Source organism: Branchiostoma lanceolatum, chromosome 7, assembly GCF_035083965.1.
Source record: "Branchiostoma lanceolatum isolate klBraLanc5 chromosome 7, klBraLanc5.hap2, whole genome shotgun sequence".
NCBI classification, from domain to species: domain Eukaryota; kingdom Metazoa; phylum Chordata; class Leptocardii; order Amphioxiformes; family Branchiostomatidae; genus Branchiostoma; species Branchiostoma lanceolatum.
The window spans coordinates 11220138-11242622 of record NC_089728.1 but is presented as its reverse complement, the minus strand read 5'-3'; the positions used below and the strand labels follow the sequence as shown (position 1 = coordinate 11242622).

Below are 22485 nucleotides of genomic sequence, written 5' to 3'. Positions count from 1 at the left end.
CAACCAAGACAAGTTTGGGCTCCATCAGCATCTATGTCTTTAGGCCTACATTATGTATATGTGGCACTTACCAAATGTTTGATTGCATATTTGCTGACATGAATATTCAATGCGGACAATGTCTCCTGTGTATTTTTATTGTTTACAGTGTAGTTCCTGTTTCTTATATAGAATAGCATAGGTTTTAGACCTTCCATGTAACATGTTTGAAATGCAGTACCGTTATATAACTGTTACATGTACATAGACGTTAAGCAGGACATTCACCACTGAATGATTCAGACAAATTTATTAATGTAGAAAAAACTAAACGATTAAAAAAATGATGTGAACAGATATGTATTTAAAAATCTTACAATGACCACATTTTCTAATAATATAAGCTATAAGCCAGCTATAAGATGGACTACAGCATAATCAGCATTGAAATTAAACCTCTTGCTGCCTACCTAGCTGCAAATGTACATGAGGCGACCGGGTATAGCATCTTGAAGCTTTAGCAGGGTTTATAGACAAACTATCCAATCTCTTTCTGTCAGTCAGTCTCAGGCCAGACTGCAAAGGTTTTAATTGCATATACATCATAATAATAAACATGTATATAAAGTAGTGGTACACAATTTGCACAAAGTGTTGCATGACTGTTGTATAAAATACTGTGGCATCAACTGCCCTATCAACACTACACCTGCTTTGATAGGAACAATCTTCTGCGTTGTCTAACTTTTGCACATGTCCATACTAAAAGCAGTAGAATTGATATGACATAAAGGATGATGACAGAGCTCTCTTTTGGTAAGAAGCATTTAGTCAGGGAATAGCCAGTGGGATGGATCACGGCCTGCAAAACACAAGAAGACATGTACATTATACATGTTCGGAACATAACTTGACATACAAATTGGCTTTTCAAACAGGTACTAGTAATACTGTACAATTTGTGAATGATTACAATGTCATGAAGTTGCTGCAGTGGCAACCAACAGAAGTGACGGGAGAGTATGGGAGCCCCAGAACTAAGTAGGCTGTGAGATTGGGGGTTAAAAGACCCTGAGACTGACAGTACCCACCATGAGGAAACTGGGGTTGTTTCTGTTCCTCCAGCTGAAGGAGGGCAGGGTGTGCTCCAGGGTTCCATCTGGGTGGTGAACCACACAGCCATGGTGGATGTGGGCCGTCAGCACAAGTCTGGGCTGTAACCACCACAGCAGCTGCAACAGAATCAAACACACAGAGAATTATAATCTCAGCTACATTAAATTTTGTTTCTTGGGCAATTCTTCTTCCTATCTTTATCAGTATTTCTTCCTTTATTATGTTTCCCTCCCAGATCCTTAAAAATGGAAAGAGAAAGATCCTTTAGATCTCCATTCCTTTTTGTCTTTTTCTTTTTTCTTTCTTCCCTGTTTGTTTGTTATGTTGAGCCCATAGGTATGGGCTCAACATATTGTTTTTGTTCACGTTCTTCTTCTCCTCCTGCCATATCTTCAAATGGATTCAACTCAGCCATTTTTTAACCAACTGACCTGAAATTTGGCATGGAAGTAAAGATGGCAAATACCCTTTGGTGATTTTTAATTTTTTTCGAAACAGGCCTTAAAAACATTTTTATGGAGGTCTTTTTGGGGCATTTTTAGGCAATTTTCATATTTTTGGCTCCTGTGCCCTGGTATTACAAGCAAATGACCTGGAATTCAGTACAAGGATGCCTTGAACATGTCCCTACAGGAATTCAATGACAGTTCTGGTGTACATCACTTCAAAATGCTTCATTTTTGGGGACTTTTGGGTCTATTTTCAGACCAAAAACAGGCCAAAAGTGCTGTCCCCATTCCATGTTCTATCTTAGGTTCTGTGTGTTCCATTTGCTGTTGGCCAAAGATCATGTGTTCTTTTCAGGTTACCTGAGGTCATGTTACAGGAAAACATGCAAGCCTTTGCAGTAAGAAGTTGCTAAACTATGCGGAAGGCTCTTGGTGAACTTGTAGAGAAGATTTTTTTGCACGGGTGATTTTGGAACAGTCAATTTATCCATGGAGAGGGAGATGGGCAAAGTGTTTCCTTTCTACATGTAGTTAATATTTCGATTTGCCCAGGTGTTATTTTGGGACAGCTCACTTCTTGATTGGGGATGAGTATGGGCGAAACATGCTGTATTTGCTCAGGTGCAAATGACGGCCTTTCTAGTTTACATGTTTATGTTTTCCACCAACAAGTTTAGCTAATCTAAATCAATGCATACATAGAATGGAAATGACATGACAAACAGTGTCCTTGGAAGAGAACGTAGATGATGAGAACAGTTCTCGACTTTCACAATACAAACATAAATGAAAACCTTTCTTGCCTTTTGTGATGCAGATTGTGACACCACATCATATTGAGCCTTGAATGTGGTGTATTTCTCATTATATGGTGCAGAGTCAGGACCAGTGCAGTTGGCATCTGACTCTCTGTACAATGGGTAGTGCTGGAAGAAGACCCAACAAAGTATGACCAGAAACGAGCGAGGTGGAGTTGTCAGATTATCTAGAATTCAAAAATCTGGTACCAAAAGACAAACATACCAGATTGTACCTTTGAAATCGAATATTATAAAAGCATTTTATTGGAAAGAAACAAAATACAATTCAATTCACAAAGGATAAAGCTTTACCATTAGCAAAATAGGAGAAGAATTTGGTAGCTTCTGAGCATTCTTACACTGCATTTTCCCTGCATTCTCCTCACCAACAAGCCCCTGTGAAGTAAAAACATTAGAATAACAACATTAGTAACTACATGTACATGTACCTCTAGGAATCATCATAATTTATTGCAAGACCAATTTTCCCATGGTTCTGCTTTTAAGACTTCTTACCAAACCATTTGTCAGTATTGGTTAGCCCTTTTCGAACAGGGTAGACTATTAAAAATGAAACAAAGTTTCAGCAGATTTACATTTTGTGATAGCACTTGCGGACAAGAGTGAGAAGTCCATAAATATGTTTGATCTATTTGTTGATTTTCTTTCTTAATTATTAATCGAAGATTTAAGTGATGTTGTGTCCTATTGAAAGATATATGATTAAGTAGTTGACACTGTTTTTTTTTACCCGAGTACAGTTAAGGGAGAGAGAGACATCCTTCAGCTGTTCCTCTGCTGCAGCACACATGAAACAACCGTCCTCATCTAGCGCCACGCTGTTCACCAACAGGAATCTAGAACACAGAAAGTCTCAATAAAACAATCATGTTATTGACAACAAAGAAGACAACATTTGATCTCAGTTTGCCCATCCCACAAGCTTAAGCACTAAAAATCCCCATGTAATCAATACAACATCAGTGCAAATTTCCCCAACAAAGAACAATAAACAAAAAATGAAATAATCACTAATCTCTTATTCTAAGTCTTAATGACTGATTATACATGTAGATGGCAATTGCAATGATAGTGTCAGTACAACTCACATGTTTCCTTGTATGGTAACCGTGGTGACAGCTGACAGGTTGAAAGCCTTTTCAAACCTGTTCAATTTCTGTCTTGTTACGCTGCAACAAACAAAATTCTGCAGTCAATACCCAAAACACACACATGCACACACACACATGCACACACAACAATTGACAGCTCATCATCTTAACAAAGACAAACAGACTCTTCAACAATCAAGAGGTACACTTTGCATCACAATGCCCACTTTGTGAGCCCAAAATATGACAGTCCCTGAATGTGAATCATTATGATTGTAATTTAGAATTCTTTCTTTCTTTGGAACGAGTAAAAGAAGTACATTGCACAAATTACTTTCAATCCACAAATATAGGCTCAAATAAAACAGAAATCTTTTTTGATGCAAAAGTCTTTCCTCTTTATGCTGTTACTGAGAGAAAATACATCTATGCTTAACCACCTGTACTGAACAATCTATGGTCATATCATATGGCCATTCCATACAGTTCATATTTAATGTGAGAAAATATGAAAGTACTACAACATTGTAGTGGGAACAAACTCACTCATAATGGAAGCCTATGTCATGGTTTCCCACAACCACGTGAAACTGGACGTCTGCATTGTGACGGAACATACGTCTGGACCTAACTAGATACTCCTCCCAGAATTCCTTGTCGCTGCACCACTTCCCCTCGTCCAGCAGATCCCCCAGGAGGAAGACGGCGTGAGGCTGGTGGACTGACACGGCTGTCTGGAATGACCTCTCCATCTGCCACTCCCTGTAAGAAATCTAAAACTAGTTAAAGCTAAGTGGCATTCAGCATATAATTGCATCAATGTTTCCAAAGTTAGTGACATAAGGAAAGAAAGAAAAAATGAAAGAAAGAGTACAAATACAAATGTCCATACATTCTCTGACTCTGTCATTAAACACACAATATAGTCTGTCATAACTGTCAAATGGATAAATGTAATGTAAAAACATGGTCATATGCCACTCAATCATGAGATAAGATGTGGTCATTGTGGTGCTTTTTGAAGATGAATGCCAGGTTCTCTGATGCATATATTAATAGGCTGGTACTAGTAGAGGTTCTACAATACATATATCAAAAGGCTGGTGGAATTACAAGTCCTTTTCAATGCACATACATGTATAAGGTTAGCTACATGATCACCACATCTCACAGTTCCTTCACCTTCTGAGCCGGTCAAACCAGTGCCCCTGTCGGCTCCCAAGGAGGTGGGTGTCGGCCAGAAACAGCACCCTGATTGGTTGATGTGGGCTGGAGATGTCCCGTCCTTTCTGAGGCTCAATAGAGGCAGGCCTTTCAAGTTCAAGATGTGGCCAGAAACACTGCCATATGGCTATGTAGTAAAGGACATATTCACTGAAGAGGAATACACTTCCCAGGCCCACACACAGGACAGCCAGCTGTCTCCTGGTCAGCATCATATACCTGACCTGTTGCCACGACAACATCAGCTCCTGTCATCTAGAGTGGTTGCCATGACTACATCAACATAGTGATGACTACATCAGAACAATCCTGTAAGGAGAAACAAGGAGTCAAGCAATACTTATACATGTATCATTCTTCAATGACACCGTAAATGCATTTAAGTTTGTGTGGTTTTTATTTCGCCCTAAGGCAAAAATGGAGTGTTCGCGGTGGTTTTAAGTTTGCGGCAGCGCTATAGTTACATACTGCTACAGTATTGAACAAAAATGTTCGGAACTTCCTGTGCTTTTAAGTTTGCGGTGAAACGGTCACATAAAACAACCGCCAACATTTCTGCATTTCTTAAAAGATTGCTAAAATGTTTTCTTGATTTTTCAGAGAATGCCTTGGAAATTTTGTGTCAATGCAAGGTCGTTTCAAAATCATCAGACCCCTTGATCCAAGTAACGAGAAATATGACAGAAAGTGGTCATGGCACAATCGTCCATTTTGTCAGAAAAGTCTCGGTATTAACAAGGAGGTTAAAATAACCTATTTTAACCTCCTTGGTATTAAAATACACGACGTACTAAACGTTAATTTTAGTAAACAGGTAACGTGCGTTAACCGTTAACGTTAGCCATGCTGTTCTAACGTTAACGGGGGGTGTCCATAGTCCGGTAACTGTTCTAAGTGAATGCGCTTGTCTTCTGTCATCGTGCATTTTGCCCTGAACCCATCAAAAATAAGCTTAGATCTTGTAACAGGCATATAACTGTGATTAAAGCTACACAGACATCGTTTTCATTTAAACAGTAGCGTTCCGCACTTTGGTTTTATTGCACACAAAAGTCACGGCACTTTAGGGTTTGCATTCTAGTGGAACCTTCTAACACAGAAAGGGGGTCCAAACTCCGGTAAGGTGACAAGCAGGTCATTACCGTTCATGTTTAAGCATCCCATGTGGATAGAATTACACTAAAGCCATGCAATATTATTTTTTTGTCGCAAATCTGTGCCATATTTTGTATTACAGTAATTGTTCAAATACGGTGAGATAGAAATTTCCCCTCTCACGGCGAGATCAACCTGCCGCCGGCAAACAAAATGGCGGGACATTGTTTACGTTGCCTGCGGTCGTATGCCTTCACGCTTTCGGCTTCCTTGATGGTCTTTTCAACCTTGTTATTGGCAGCAGCAATATCTGTGAGATTTTTTTAGTCGGTAGGGTTAAATTTTCTGGAATGGTCGGCGCTCTACCGGCGGGTTGACTAATTTAATTGTGTTGGACAGCTCTTTTGGCTGCCGTCATCCGTGATTGGTAAAGATGGCGGAGCGACAGGATGAACACCGCGGCGTCATTTTAACTCCGATTATCCAACTTTAAAGGCAAAGATGGTTTATAGGTTTGTTTTTAGAGGAAATATAATGAATGTCCTTCCTATCTATGGTGGTATCTTTTTTCCTGTTGTATTCTACGATGAACAATTAAAGAGTTTCGAAGGGCATGTTCACGATGCATTCGCTCGTCAACCCGCACGGAAGGCGTCAGACTTGTACAATTTTAAAAATCTTTAGCCGTTGGGGCTTACCAACTTCAACACATACTCCAACTTCGTGGTGATTTACATAAAGGTTTAGTCCATAACCAGGTGTACTTATCATGTGCAGCTACCCATGCATATCTCTGCAACAACGATTTTTAAAACCTTACCGGACTATGGACCTTACCGGACTATGGCCATCCCCCGTTACAACTTTTAGTCTTTTGTTGGCTTACTCGGCATCAACCTGAAAACGTCGACAGTCTGAACAGATAAGCAGATAACAGATTTATGTTCCTGAATGTCATAGAGATTAGATGTAGTACATAACAACATCAATTTAGCGATGTTTTTTTGCAAAGAGATGACAAAAACATTTACCCTACCATACACAGCACAATCTTCAGCTGATAGAGGTGAAAGGTCAGTAGACATTACCTTGGAGGATCATGGGACGGAATAGTCTACTTTAACTAGACGTCACTCGTTCAATGATTTCTGAAACAGTAATTATATTGCGGTATACAGATATTATTTTAGTCATCCAAATCATAGTTATAACATCTATAATCTACTCAATCTATTAATAAAAGTAGTAAAATGGTAAAAAAGCTATATTTTTGCAGTTAGTTGATCACGACTCCCCTGCTTTGGACGGTACCAACAAGGGGGTGTGTTTTTAATCTTTCAGTTCCTCAGTCCTTGGGGAATCCAGCCAGGCGCGGTGGAGAGAGGTCTGCTGTCGACTTCCTATCCTTCTTCTGTCTTTTTCCGTAAAGTAGGGAGATCTCTGAAGAACTGTGTCGCCAGGAAGACGATGGTAGGAACTGAGCAGGAAGAGTGCGGTGGACTGCTGTCATTTCGGTGAGGATTAGAGCAATTTTTCCTGCGATAAAACCTGTGGGGTCATATCGATGTTCTGTCATGGGAAATTATCCAGATGTGCGTATGTTGATGCGTGAGTGGCTGACTTCACAACAACAAGTTTACTAGTGTCCACTTTTCCCACCGTTCTGCTGCTATCGTATCGTCAGTTCAGATTTTTGTTTTTGTACAAGGTCGATAAGAACAGGTTGTATTTACTGTGTAACACTCTAACCTAGATGTTGTGCTTTTATTGATGTTTACTGTAATGACAACTGACAGTTGTCCTGCTCCTTGGCTGCCTCAGCAAAGAGCATGAGGGCTCCTCATATCTGTTTGTTTCTACTTTTTTAACTAAGGCTTCCATTTCACGGAATATCGTTTGTTATCAAGAAGTGACTCATTGTGTTCTTGCATCTATGCTGATGTACATTTTGTACTTTCCATTCCATTCTACTGCAGTAACACAGGCACGGTTCCACACGATAGATATCTTAGATATTGGGGGTCTGGCATCCAGGCTATAGCCTGATTGGCGAATTTGTCATCCTGTACGGTCAAGCACAAAATGGCTTGAAGCTGGCTTTGCTACTAGGGGGTTTATGACATTGACGTCCAGGTGCGTGGGGTCATACCGGTAGTTAGCGAATGTTATTTTGGAACGTGAAACCTTTTTAGCTGTCAATATTTCTTGTGCATTTTTAAATCATAAAATCTTATGTAGTAGGTCTATTTGGGGGGATTGGGAGATCTACAGGAAACTTACTGGCGTACATCCGAATCAGGATGTGTTTGAACTTTGAAGACATTTCAGAGCTCAGAGAGACTTGTTGTAGGATCACAAATGAAAGTCCTGTTATAGGGAACGGGTTTTGTTCGCGTTAAGGATTTTCGCGTACGCGTGGAAAATTTTCGCGTGGAAAATTTGAAATGGAGAATTCATTTATAGGTTCAAAATATCAAAGTAATTTTATCATCAAAATTTGTCTCCCTTGGGAATAGACTTAAGTCCCTTGGGAATCAACTTGTTTTTTTGTTTTCTTAAATTTCAAAAATCCTATGAAATTTTTTGGGTGTGAAACCTTAGATTTGTAAACCTTCAATTCCCTTCGGATCAACTAATTTGCATATTTTAACGCACAAATGATTAAAATTACAGGCAAACTTTCCCCTGCATGGGTGTGGGCATGGTGTGGTGTGGTTTGGTGTGTGCTATTCCCAAGGGACTCAAGTCTATTCCCAAGGGAGACAAATTTTGATGATAAAATTACTTTGATATTTTGAACCTATAAATGAATTCTCCATTTCAAATTTTCCACGCGAAAATTTTCCACGCGTACGCGAAAATTCTTAACGCGAACAAAACCCCAACCCCCTGTTATAGGATGACAACAACAACAGTGGAAGAGATCAAAGTACCATGCCTTTTTTTCAACGAGCTGGATGTGATCCTTGTATGTGATTTTGTAATATTTTGTATTCAGTAAAAACTTTCATTTTTGTATTACAGACTAACATCACCTGCCTTATGTTTTCACATCCTGTTGATCACATTTTTGTCCCGTGACACGCCTATGACGGTACTAAGAATCACATCAACATGACTCCCATTTTGCTCTCGTTATAATTCCTGGTTAGCTTACTTCCTTATTTTATGTGTCATTGTCTGGCTTCTAAATATGTATTGCTACTGCTGATTTCTGATTGACTCAACAGACTTCCTCTAACGAGTCACGATTTGGTAAGTGGCTCACATAAATGATGAGAGCAAGATGAGATATAATGTAATTCTATTGTAATTGTATTGTATATAGAATATGTAGAAAGGTAACACTAATATTTTTGGGAGAACTTAACAAGATAAGCAGATAGAAATTCTAGAATATTTCTATCCATCTTATCATGAATATCTGATTTGGACAATGTTTGCACAACCTCCTTGGTTTGCAGCTGTGTGCCATTAGAACAGTGGCCAAATTTTGAATCAGATACAGGCATGGGCTGATTAAAATTGCCTTCTCCCCTTTACACAGAACTGAATCATAGGCCTTAACACATTGAATTTTGATATATTTGATCTAGCAATATCAGGATGGCAACACCTTTTCTGCCTGGTAAAGAGGAATTGTATTGTCGTACAGGGCTTATTCCTGATATGGCGAAAATCCCCTACGACAGCTCCGAAGTGGTTTTGTACAATACCTCAGTGGGAGTACTTGATAGTTTCAGCAGGTCAGGGTTTAGGCTAAATAGTGCGAAAGTGCCATTCCCACAAAAATGGCAAAAGGAGAAGGCCTGCGACGTGCCAAAATGAGGCATAAGGATAGGACATTTAGTCTTTTCTTACAGTCACAATTGGTCAAAACAAGCTATCAAACTTCAAAGGTATCTCTGTGACTTCCTGGCGATGTGTGTAAATAGAGTCATCCCAATATCAGCGGGTATCAGGACGACATCAGGAAAAACGGTGTGCATTAAAAAGTGGGCCATATTGTGAGGACTGCAGTATAATTTTTCTTGAAGGGTAGACTTTCTTTATCTATTTTTGTCATTGTCAAATATGTATATAGAAATGTGCCATTTATAGACCTGAAAGAGAAATTCTTTTGGTTGTTATTTGAAATTTTCTTTTTACTTTGAATTGTCAAAAATATTAATTAGTTAAATATTGATTAATCAATTAATTGAATATTATTGTAGTCTATGTTGAATACTCAAGTATGCTTGTTTTATATTTTATAGCCTAGATGTAGAAGAATTTAGATAAATAGCCCACCTTTCTTTGTCCAGGACGCCCATAAAACAAGTTCATATTGTCATTCTACTGTGTTATTTCCATTTATACAATCAATAGCCTATATAATCAAAATCGTTGTTAGATTTCATCCTCTCCGATATTCAAATGCCCCTAGATTAACCAGAATGGCACCCATGTTGATATAATCAATGCAACTCTAACAAAAATCATCAATGAGATAACCTTATAGCTCATTTGTCTCTGTCAACTGGTCTGATTATCCTGTCAGTAATACAGGAATAACTAGATTGCATATAGATGATATATAATACTATTGTATATTCTTATAGTATTAATATAAAGAAGGAAAAATTATGATGATAATACAAATGTTGAATACTAGACTAAGTCCCGTAGTAAGTGTGCTTCTGCTGAAATAGAATTTGCAAGTTGCAACACTGCACGTCGGTGCTCTAAATGCATGCCATGAGTGAGTCAGTCTGCTTGTTGAACACACATATGCTGTGGGTCCCCATGAGCAAAATTGAAGTAAAAGGGTCATTTTAAGAGTGCTCACTGCTCAGCCATGAAAACACATTAATCCGTGGTCCTCCGCCGAGAGGACAAAACCGGTATGAAATATTATGTCATTTGGGAATCAACAAGATGAAGTGACCTTTTAATGACAATTTTGATGGCGTTTCTGTTTCAGGACTTTTATTGTATTTTTCTGATGGCCGTGTGAGCAGGATAAGAATAAACATTCATAAAGGACATTTATGGCTAGTTTTTATAGCATGTTGGAAAGTAGAGGTGGCCATGGCAGGTGTGCATTTATGTTGTCTTCCACACTTTGGTTATCACCTGATGTAATTTCTCCTCAAGTATACTGCTGTAGAATATGACTATAAAACTAAAAGTATGGTTGAGCCTAAAGAAAGTACCCTAACTTGTGACTCATGTATATGTTAAGGCCATACCAATTTTATTTTTTTGTTCTCGGATTCGCCTTTTCTAATTTTCCAAATCCAAAACACAAATTCACCACACCTCCCATTCAGGACATTGTTACTCATTATAGATAATCTTAAAGCCATTCAACAATTTTCCAGTATAGCAATGCTCCAAATGCCTTTGTCCAGATCTTGTCTGCCAATGATTTTATATTCAATGTTTATGTTTTAAAAACTGTACTTTTAATAATTTTCAACAAACAGGTGCATCTACTATACAATGAGAGTACCGGGATGAGTTGGATGTCTGCCGTAGAGTGTTTTGCTTCTTTCAAGCTGAAATCTTAGTCTTTATGTTTTTGCCAATTTTGTTTTTTCGCCCTGCCGCTCCATATTCTTTCTAAAAAATCTGAGAACCAACAAATTGAATTGGTGCGGCCTAATCATGTATTGAACATATTTCTTAAGATGCATCCTGCACTATCCATACTGATACATGATATGAAATTTAAAAGATTTTATGATATCTTTCAAGAAATGTTACAGGACTATAATAATATAATCTAATTTATTTTCAGTGATTTAATAAAATCATGTAAAAGACAGAAATCTGCAGTCTTTATGTATAATCATGCAAATACATGGAAATGTTACAATGTGATATGCTAATTTGTGATGATGTTGAATATTTGCATGTGCAGTAGTGTCTTGTGGACCAATAGGGAATTCCTAGGCCTTAAAACAACTTGAGCGCCTGTGTTCTGTAAAATAAAGAGGGTATCATCACCAGATAGGGAGAGAATTACTGTCGAGAGGAGGCTTGTGAGAGTGCGGTAATGTATCGGACTGCCGGGAGAGGGCCCAGGGGCCCCATGGGAAAGCGTAGGTAATTTACAATGACTCACATGACTACGCAGCAGGTACAGATCATCTCCCATTTGTAGGCAGGCAATCAATACACGGTTTGGACTTACCCAAATTGCTGCTGGGTGGGATGGAGCAGAGGTAAGGTACACATTGTTTCCATAGGAATTGAGGTAGAGAATTCTGCCTGTATCAGCACCCATCTCCAGTGTGGGAAGGCTAGGTTAGATATGTAATGTGATTGGTTTGGTAGGGAATTCAGATGCAGAAGGTTGGGGGAGGTGGCTGCCTGCAATAGCCCTTCACGCCGCGCATATGACCTTCCAATGTCATTGGCTTCCAGAGGTAGTATTCATGTAAATCTGTGCAGAAACTAGACTCAGGTTTACTACAAAGGCAGATGATGAAGAATTTCTCTTCATATATCATACCTTGTAAAATTCCGCACACAATGCAGCAGACCTTATTACTGCTGCTGCATGCAGTGGATAATGGATATTAGGCTCCTATTCTGAACAGTAAAAGATGTTATTCCTCTGTGCACCTCAATTCTTGTCCTTGATAGAATTAGCATTGTTGTACATGTCTGCAAAGTACATTAGGTTTTCATCTTTCATTTGATTTACATGGTGTAATAGATTTCCAACCAAGCATTCACTCCCGATTGTGAAACTGATGAAATAAATTGGATCTTTCTGTGGTACGTGTACGCCATAGGCTAGCGCCCTTTCAAACCAGCTCTGATAGGGAAGGGCTTCAGATGCTGCAGGAGGTACTTTTGTAGTAAAACTTATACATCCACAGCATCAAAATTTACGGTGCTTTTCTTGTAAGCTTTATCACCGTGTCCCATTGATTGCAAGCCTCTGGATTCCCAAGGCGTCCTCTCAACTGTAGTGCCTGAAACCATTTAAGCAGCGACAGTGACTGGATGTTCTGTCCTTCTGTAACCTTTTGCATGAATGTGTGCATCAGCCTGTGTACAGGTTTGCCTGCAGGTTTATATCATGCAGGAACAGCAGCATCTACCTTAAGTAACGGCTTTCTCGCTGACGCATCGATGTGCCATTATGAATTTGGTGCATGGATGAACCCATCGCAGGCAGAAGGTCGTGACAATCCAGATAGGCAGGGAGAGAAATTCACTTAACAGTACAGTGAAAATGTTCTAACCTATTCTGTATTCATCTACTGTGAGATGTGGTTAGCATGTGCCTCCTTCACCAGCCAAATTTCGCTAAATATGCAGTGCGAAGCCATTAATCAGGCACTTCATTCAGCATGCATGACTAGAGAAGTGCCAGATGGCCACGCCCCCTCGTGGTTCAAGTATGGGGCTGAGAGTGCTGATTCAGAGAGTCCTTTGTGGGCTGTTTGTGGGTTTGCCGATGGAATCAATTATATAATTGCTTTGTAGAAGTGGTCACGTAAAAGGTTCTGCATCACAAATCTGTAAAACTTCAGACAAAAGGGGGTTTGAAACTCTCAACATCTTCTGTTTTTAATAAAGCAATTATAGGTAAACTGGTGATAGACTGGCGATGCGAGCTCACATTATATCAGCTCTTTGAAGGATTGATTGTGATGTGATGAATTTGCATATTTTCCTTTGCACATCATGATTAGACATTTCATTTTCAGTGGAATTTCTCAAGTATCCCAACAAGCATTTATATATGTTGATAGTGTAATAGAATATGTATTAAGTTGCATATTAATGACCTATAGTAATTTGAGAAGCTTTCATCTTGCAGAGATTATCAGCTGAGATATTCCAGGTAAAGACAAATGTCACAACACTTTCAAATTATCAGTGATATCGTTTGCATATCTAATGGTGTATCTAAGGTTGCTTGAGGACAGTAAGATCATGTTTTAATTTTCTATTTAGGTGAGATGAATCGTATGGCATGTCTGTATATTGAGATATCCATATTATTTCCATATCCCATTATTGTTGAACATCTCTTCAGGTGAGGACGAATATCAAGGCATGCATATATTTGTAATTATTGTATAATTCTAATTTCTTTTTAATTGTGAAATTTGTTAATAATGATATCATATTAGTGTTGTTTAAAGTGAATTTAAACATGAAGGCATGGATAAAAGTTTGACTTAATTATTGGTTATTTATGTGATGATGCATTACATGTAGTCGCACAGGGTATTTTTTTTAAAGTAGACCGAAAACACTCCCAAGCTATCCTTTAACTCTAACAGAGATTATGAAATGGAGAGAATGTTGTCCCAGGAGCTTATTATTTTAATATTAAGACTTCAGTAACATGCCGTCTTTTAGAGTTGAATTTTGGAGTGGGGGAAGAAGTAGGCAAACCTATTAGGAATTTATCTCCCACAGCCCTGGAATCGGCCCTTGTACTGTAATTGCCTTAGGCACCCTGGGAAGCTGCTTTGTCGATATTTGAAATGAAAAAGAGACGGGTTGTGAACTGCACATTACTGGAGTATCGTATTTCCATTCAGTTAGCTTTAAATTTTTGAAGCTCTTTTGCTGGAGGTACACAATTTGTCCTTTTTAGACAATGATGATGTTGAAACTGTGGAGAATTCCAATTGAACAGAAATTGACGCAACAACATGAACTTCTTGTCTTTGGTGTGATATTGTCAAGGCAAATAATTGATTTTATCCACATTTACTAATAAGAATTTACCCACATCATACACTATTAGTATGAGCAGTAATGTTTGCTGTAGGCAGTGTTAATTTGATGCACTAACTTCTATCAGATTAGTTTTGAGGGTGCAGGGTATGCCAGCATCTGGTAGAGAGAATGTGATAATGTCAATGTAATTCAATTCAACTGTCTCTGACCTTGAACATGCTGACAGGGAATGTCACGTGTCGTAAGTCAATCTATCAGGGTGATGGATGGTGGGTAGGATTGGTTGACCCCTTTGTCCTTCCCCAGATTTGGAAAATTGGTGGTGAGGTTTAGTAGAATTATTTGTTGAGCTATAGTTCTTGCAATGTCCTGACATGCATATACAATGTACACTGTATCTTTCTTACCTCATGATAAGAAGTAATCACTACATTTGTATACCTGTAAACAGGTCCACCTATCTGGGGTGTGTAGATGATTTTTGGCATTGTTTATTGGGTAAACACCTTCCATAGAATATTCTAATATGAGCCAACAGTGCCACAACACTAACATCATGGGTATTCCAACTGGTGAACATCATAGCTTACGTCATTCTGCTGATGAAGTCATTTGTATGATTCATGCCAATCTAACATGTTGCTCGTACTTCATTAGGACAGTAGTCAAATGGCATTGAAATAGGATTGAAAAGCCCCTAAAGGGGAGCTTAACTTAAAATTGAAAAGCCTACCATGCAATGCTGAATATACCCTTAAGTTGAATTCGAGGGAACTAGCAAGAAAATTCCTCGAAATCCATCCCCAGGAAAGCCAGCTCAAAAAGCCTTATTCATACTGAATATGGCGAATCCTTATATCACATAATTCAATCATCAAGCAAGTAGCCGTCAGCACAGTGCAAGTTTCAAATGGTTAGAGAGCCCTAAACTATGACGGACATATGTAAAACAAGTGAGAACTTGACTTCAGAGTATATTTAGTATAATACTAATAGGCTTTTCAATTTAAGTTTAGCACCCATATGATAGTATCTCATAAGAAATTGTATGCAATAGTTACAGGTTACTGAAGGTTGTTCAGCTTATATGTATGATGAAGTGATCTTATTCCTCTTTTGTTTTATTGGTGTATATTTCATGTAATACAAGCCTTTTATTATCATATTTTTCAGACATTGTCCCCAGGAACCATTGTCAGATTGAGCTGGGTCTGAAAACAGATTTATCATTCCTGCTGTGAAACACATACAACATCAGAAAACATGAGTGCATCAGACATGGCATCCAAACTGTCAGGCATGTCCTTTGCCTTCGGCCTGCGGACACAATTTGCAGAGCTGGTCAAGCGGACAAAGGACCAGATGGACGAATCGGAGGAGTCGGATCAGCCGCCGAGTGAAGAGAAATCTGAGTCGGCCCCCACAGAGGAGAAGGAAGCACCAACTGCCACTCCTGTTAGTCCAGATCAGCAGGCTGCTGAGAAAGCTACTAAGATTAGTAAGAAAGCTGAAGCACCAGCTGATAAGATTTCTCAGCATCAGTCTCCTGAAGAGAAGCCCAGAAGTGTGCGTGACATGATCGCTCGTTTCCAAGGAGGAGACAGCAGTGGTGGTTCTCCACGCAAAAGTCGTCCCAAGGAGCCCAGCAAACCGAGCCCTGAGCCACCCGGAAAGGACAAGCAGAGAGTAGTGGCGAAGAAAGAAGAAGAGAAGCCAAAGGAAGAAAAGATCGCAACTAAGGCGGCAGCTACTACTGTTGCTTCAAAACCTGCAACAGAACAGACTTCCACAGTTAGTTCAAAACCGACAGAACATATAGAAGAAGCCACGGAGAAGACAGCAATGAATTTAGTAACTAGGGCAATTAGAGGTATTGAGCAGAAAGCAGAGACAGTCCTTAACAAACAAAAGGACACTCCTGTAGTAGTGCCAGTTACCAAAGAAGAAGAAAAAGAGGTGGCACCTGTAGTAACAGAGAGTAAACCAAGAGAAGCTCCTTCTGTTGAGCCAAGCAGCAGTAAGACTGAAAAACCAGCAGCCCCAATGAAAGAAACATCTACAGTTGAAGTAAGAGCTAAAGAGCCAGACATTGTGCAGCCTGTACAAAAAATGCCTGAACATAAAAAGCAGCCCAGTATTGAGAAACAAACTCTACAAGAAAGGAAGCAGGAAGTAAAGAAGGAGACCCCTGAAGCTCTGGTTTCACAAGAAAGTCCACCTGTACATCAGGTACAGCCCGATCAGCCTCCTCCCACAGAAGATCAAGGCAAAGGTGCCGTGCCACAGAAAGCTCCTCCAGAAACAGACCAAGATGGAAAGGCTGACTTATCTCATCTTGCCGTGAGAAAGGCTAAGAAAGTCATTTCTCGTGATCGCAGCAGTAGCTATGACCCGGAGTCAGATCACAGCGGAGATGAAACATCAAGCGGAGAGGGTCCCGCTAGCAGGGCTGGTAGCGTCATCATGTCATCCCCGGAGCCATCACCTGACGAGGAGGAGATGGGCTGTAAGACGTTCATGGAGATGTTTGTCAGTAATGTTTTCAATGGCAGGTAAGTGCAAAGGCTTCAGCAGTAACTTGCTATGCATTAGTAACTGTCGGGAGGAGAGCAGATTAGTGTGTAAATGGAAAGTACTCTCCCGCTGTGACATGGTAATGCACTGTTCATCAGGCAGCACTCCTCAGGCATGTGCTTCTTTAGAGAGTTATCTCTGCACAGCTAATTAGAACTTACTTTGCAGTAACTAAAGGGGAGTGTAGGGGTCTGGGACTTAGCATGCTGATTTGGGAAGCATTAGGGACTATTTGAAAGTTCTGAAGGGCTGTATTGAAGTGAGGAGCATTAATTAGTGGTTAAAAGGTTAGATGGATACAAACATGCCCACAACCCTGTGGAAACTAGCTGGCTAAATTGTAAAAACACATGCTGTTTAACAAGTGAAGAAAAGTAACATCGTGCAACTTTTTTTTGCATCACGAATTCCTCATACAGGTGAATGTTTTCTAGCTCAAAAGCATTATGAAGATTGATCTCAAAACTTAAACATAGATCATGGCTGTTGTGCCATCAGTGATGTCAATGCAGTATCCGTTTGAAATGCATGCCTCTCAAAGTTTCTTACTGTCTTCTTACTTACGGACACCACTGTCGTTGTTGTTGGTGCTGAACCTATACTGATACTTCTGTTCCTATTCTTAGTGATGAACCAACACTGACACTACTGTCCCTACACGATACTGAACCAACACTGACACTACTGTCCCTACACTACACTGAGTCAACACTGACGCTACTGTGCATGTCCTTGGTGCTGAATCAATACTGACTCTACTGTCCCTGTGCTTAAAAATTGCTAAATCAACACTGACACATTTGTTCCTTTCCAATATCCCATATTAATACTGCCCCTGTCCTTCATGCTGAATCAATACTGACACTACTGTCCCTGTCCTTAGTGCTATATCAATACTGACACTACTGTCCCTGTCCTTAGTGCTATATCAATACTGACACTGCTGTCCCTGTCCTTAGTGCTATATCAATACTGACACTGCTGTCCCTGTCCTTAGTGCTGAATTAACACTGACACTGCTGTCCCTGTCCTTCATGCTGAATCAATATGGCACTACTGTCCCTGTCCTTCATACTGAATCAATATGGCACTACTGTCCCTGTCCTTGGTGCTGAATCAGCACTGACACTGCTGTCCCTGTCCTTCATGCTGAATTAACACTGACACTACTGTCCCTGTCCTTCATACTGAATTAACACTTACACTACTGTCCCTGTCCTTCATACTGAATTAACACTGACACTACTGTCCCTGTCCTTAGTGCTGAACCAACACTAAGACTACTGTGCCTGTCCTTCATACTGAAGCAACACTGACACTACTGTCCTTGTCCTTAGTACTGAACCAACACTGAGACTACTGTGCCTGTCCTTCGTGCTGAATCAGTGCTGAGGCTACTGTCTTTTGCCTTAGTGCTGAATCACATTTGTATAGGAAGTATTGGTATCATTCCTATACAAGATGATGAATGATACATATTCTGCTGGAAAAAAACTTCTCTGCCAACTAACAACAAAATTCCTTAGCAAATGATAACTCTATGCCACAACATAGAATTAACCAAACAATACTGAGTCACTGTAGGTAAATTTCATACATATTCAAAAGCCCTGTGCATCTAATTTTACATCATATCAACATATAAAATGTATGTTCTACACTATTCGGTTTCATTTGTGATTCATACCACTTGAATGTTGATGAGATTCTCCATCTGGCTCTGACCCATCAGGACCTGCCTTTCCAGAACAAATGGGGAATCAAAATGACAAATGTTGAATCATATTACCTCAAGGATTTTGGTTTTATTGGCAGAAATTTGTACTTTCCATCAAGATATGCATTATTCAATATTTCATTTAGACAAGAATAGTGTAAATAGTATAATGCTTTAATTTCCTATGAGTGTCATTCAGCACCAAGGACAGGCAGTAGTGTCAGCCTTTGAACTCTGTCAGTTATACAGCACGCTGTCTTGGATCAAAGTCAAAAATGATGAAGAAAAAGGAGTATGGCTTTTCTTGGGGCATGACAGAATTTTGTTCATGAATTTACCATCAGAATTCAGAGCTTTATAAGAAGTGCACAACCATGCAAAGTACCAGTATATTGTAGTCCTCATTATAGCTAATAGCAGTTTCCCACATTCCTTTATTATTCAGGTTTTAAGCTGAGGCGCATGGTTTGTTACATAAGCCCATTGCCGTCTTTAGTGGCAATATAACATGAAGAGACTATTAAAGGTACAAAGCATCCTGAAAGGATATACAACATGTATGAAGGTTAAAAGTACCCTACTTGCAATATGTTCTAAATATTTTATGTGGTTATTTGTGTTAGGTGGCCCACTTAAAGCATCCCTTACATGAAAATCATGCAGTACAGCAGTGCCTGTCCATGTATCAAGCCATTGGCCTGTCTTGCCAATTGTGCGGATGATGGGCTGAGGTTTTCTGTGCAGGAAATGTCATAGTGCATGATGATGATAGTTACATGTGTGGCATACAAAAATAGCCATGTGCGTGCTTTGTTTGAAAGCTCCTTTTTTGCTATCTTGATGAGAAACATCACAGTATTAAGTTCTGCAACTGTAACATAAGTGGATAATGGCTGAACATGATGTCTCAGAAATGATAAATGACATTTTTAGACAGTGGTTTATTTTGAACAGCATCTTAAGCAAGTAGCCTTGTACAAGTAAGACAAATTTGAAATAATGGGGATTTTATATTTACTCTGTGTATTAGAAAGAAAGATATCTTATTCATAATTTTATGCAAGGCTATGCAGGTAATGAGGTTAGCTGCAGAGAAAAAATGAATTCTGAACAACATTAAAGCGTGAGACTTTATTTCTTAATTGTGGTAATAAATTGAGTAAGAAAAGATAATGATAAATATTGTAAGATATAAAGTATGCTAATGCAGATGCAGATGGTACAATCATTGTATTTGTAAAAGTACTATGACATGCGTTACTGTAAAAATCATCTGACAAGAAATTGTACTTGATCATTTTCACGTTTTTCCAGCCCTGTTGGTCCAGATGAACAGTCCCACTTCGGAGAAATGTGTCGGGTGAGTCATCATTGAAAACAGCAATTTAAACCATTCCTTTATCTACAGAAAATACTGTTAAGTATGCTCCACGATAGATGTAGCCTTAGGTTGTTTCTGACAGTTCTAGCTACCCATTTCTATTTCATTGGGAGGAGTCCAGGGTTCCCTTTGGAAGCAGGGGTGGAAAGATGTGAAGCAACAGGGTGAAACCCAGTGATGAAGTGAGCAGACTTGTATCAATGCCAGGAAGCTTGACCAGCTCTAAGTAGAGTTTGTATTTCATTGACGTACTTGGTGCTGCCTGGCGAAGTGTGAAATGAACCTCCACGGAAAGAAGCCAGGAAGTAATGAGTCTGACTTGAGCCAGGATATATGGAAGCCACACATCTATTACTTGCTGTCACTACAGGATGTGCAGTGTCATTGCGGAAATTAAACCTGCCAAACTGTAGGCATCTTGCCACATATGCCTTGGGAGAGCCCTGGGCAAATATTGGAGACTGATTTTCCCAATCAAATTGTTAAGAATTCTAATTCCACTATGGCTCACCAAAGAGGTAGGCCCAAGTACGGGAATTGGCGAGGTTCCCGTGCGGGAACTGCACCATACAGGTGGTAAAATTCCCGCACGGGAACCTCTCCACCTAGAAGCGCGGACGCCCGTGCGGGAATGTCACCACTTGGGACCGACATCGCCCGCACGGGTTTTCACTACTAAGTACCCACATTGCATACACGGGAATTTCACCAATCACGCCCGACATCGTCCGTACGGGACTTTCACCAGTCGTGACCAACACCGTCCGTACGGGACTTTCACCAGCCGTGGCCAACACCGTCCGTTCGGGATTTTCACCAGGCGCGATCGTGACCTACATTGCCCGTGCGGGAATATTACCAGTCGTGACCCACATTGTCCGTACGGGACTTTCACCAATCACGACCGACATCGTCCGTTCGGGAATTTCACCAATCACGCCCGACATCGTCCGTACGGGACTTTCACCAGTCGTGACCAACACCGTCCGTACGGGACTTTCACCAGCCGTGGCCAACACCGTCCGTTCGGGATTTTCACCAGGCGCGATCGTGACCTACATTGCCCGTGCGGGAATATTACCAGACGTGACCCACATTGTCCGTACGGGACTTTCACCAATCACGACCGACATCGTCCGTTCGGGAATTTCACCAATCAGGACCGACATCGTCCGTTCGGGAATTTCACCAATCACGCCCGACATCGTCCGTACGGGACTTTCACCAGTCGTGACCAACACCGTCCGTACGGGACTTTCACCAGCCGTGGCCAACACCGTCCGTTCGGGATTTTCACCAGGCGCGATCGTGACCTACATTGCCCGTGCGGGAATATTACCAGACGTGACCCACATTGTCCGTACGGGACTTTCACCAATCACGACCGACATCGTCCGTTCGGGAATTTCACCAATCACGACCGACATCGTCCGTACGGGAATTTCACCAATCGTGGCCTACATTGTCCGTACGGGACTTTCACCAGTCGTGGCCAACATCTACCAGACTAATGCTAGGGTCACATTTCCAACCCGGGGCCCGGCCGGGCAGCTTGTGGGAACGAAAACTATGACATAAAAGACAACAAAACACACAAAACTTTTGAAAAATTATTCCTTACAATACGTTATGTATATCCTTGATATGCGTCTTTTATTCTTTGTTTTCTCAAACAGCCCGGCCGGGCCCCGGCTTTGAAATGTGACCGAAGCATAACTACGCCGGGTATAGGCTATAGGGAGAATATATTTGCCAGGGAAGTTTGGCCACCAGGGAGTTTTTTTTCTGGGCGCAGTATTAACTTAACCGTGGACCGATTCTACTGGCCAACTATTCCCTATTTTGCCGAACGCTTCGCCTGGTGGAGGCTAAAACATCACCACTCATGTCCGACATCGTCCGTACGGGACTTTGAGCAATATTGTGATACCGTACGCGTGTTGAGTCACAGAGTCAAACAGTAGTACTGGTATTTCCAAAACTATCACCCACAAAGTCGACACTACGCAATCGAATATTGAAACTCGTACCACCAGTTTGTTGTTGTTGTTTTCAATTTGTGTGTAAAGACGAATGTTGTTATTTCCCCCTGTCTTTGTAGTCACACGACGCCTCGCCATTTTGAATTTTAGGTCCCGATTTTATACGAATTACGAATATAATGAACGTTAGAATTTGAAACATAGTGATTTCTCATTTAGAGTGAAATAGGGAAGGAAGGGCAAGTCACTTCTCGAGTTTGCATATAACGGAGATATTTCGCCGGCGGAATTCGTATTAAAAAAAGCAAACGGATATGTTTGGTCGGCCTTGCGAGATTTCACTAGCACTATCGTTGCCA

The 22485-nt window shown here is 40.3% G+C and overlaps 2 protein-coding genes across 4 annotated transcripts in view; one reads left to right on the top strand and one right to left on the bottom strand.

The window, feature by feature from the left end:
* Nucleotides 1-114: 114 nt before the first annotated feature.
* On the bottom strand, nucleotides 115-6881 carry LOC136439266 (metallophosphoesterase 1-like). 2 transcript variants are annotated; one of them, XM_066434583.1, is made up of 9 exons: nucleotides 6812-6880; nucleotides 4639-4989; nucleotides 4003-4218; nucleotides 3454-3534; nucleotides 3096-3201; nucleotides 2657-2740; nucleotides 2348-2470; nucleotides 1071-1211; nucleotides 115-841 (listed from the first exon to the last, which is right to left on the bottom strand). In XM_066434583.1, exons 2-9 carry the CDS (start codon nucleotides 4920-4922, stop codon nucleotides 683-685), a joined length of 1194 nt encoding a protein of 397 aa, XP_066290680.1. In that variant the 5' UTR covers nucleotides 4923-4989; nucleotides 6812-6880; the 3' UTR covers nucleotides 115-682. The 2 variants fall into 2 exon arrangements, with proteins under 2 accessions (XP_066290680.1, XP_066290681.1); XM_066434584.1 differs by lacking the exon at nucleotides 3454-3534 and having other exon boundaries at nucleotides 6812-6881.
* A 228-nt stretch (nucleotides 6882-7109) lies between these two features.
* Nucleotides 7110-22485, top strand: part of LOC136439259 (neurofilament heavy polypeptide-like) — a 30098-nt gene continuing 14722 nt past the window's right edge. The window contains exons 1-3 of one of the 2 annotated variants that reach the window (XM_066434568.1): nucleotides 7110-7289; nucleotides 15646-17024; nucleotides 20078-20123. In XM_066434568.1, the coding sequence (XP_066290665.1) occupies nucleotides 15736-17024; nucleotides 20078-20123 (1335 nt within the window). In that variant the 5' untranslated portion in view covers nucleotides 7110-7289; nucleotides 15646-15735. Of the gene's footprint in view, nucleotides 7290-11729; nucleotides 11985-15645; nucleotides 17025-20077; nucleotides 20124-22485 lie in introns of those variants that run through there. The other variant, XM_066434569.1, reaches the window with a different exon arrangement.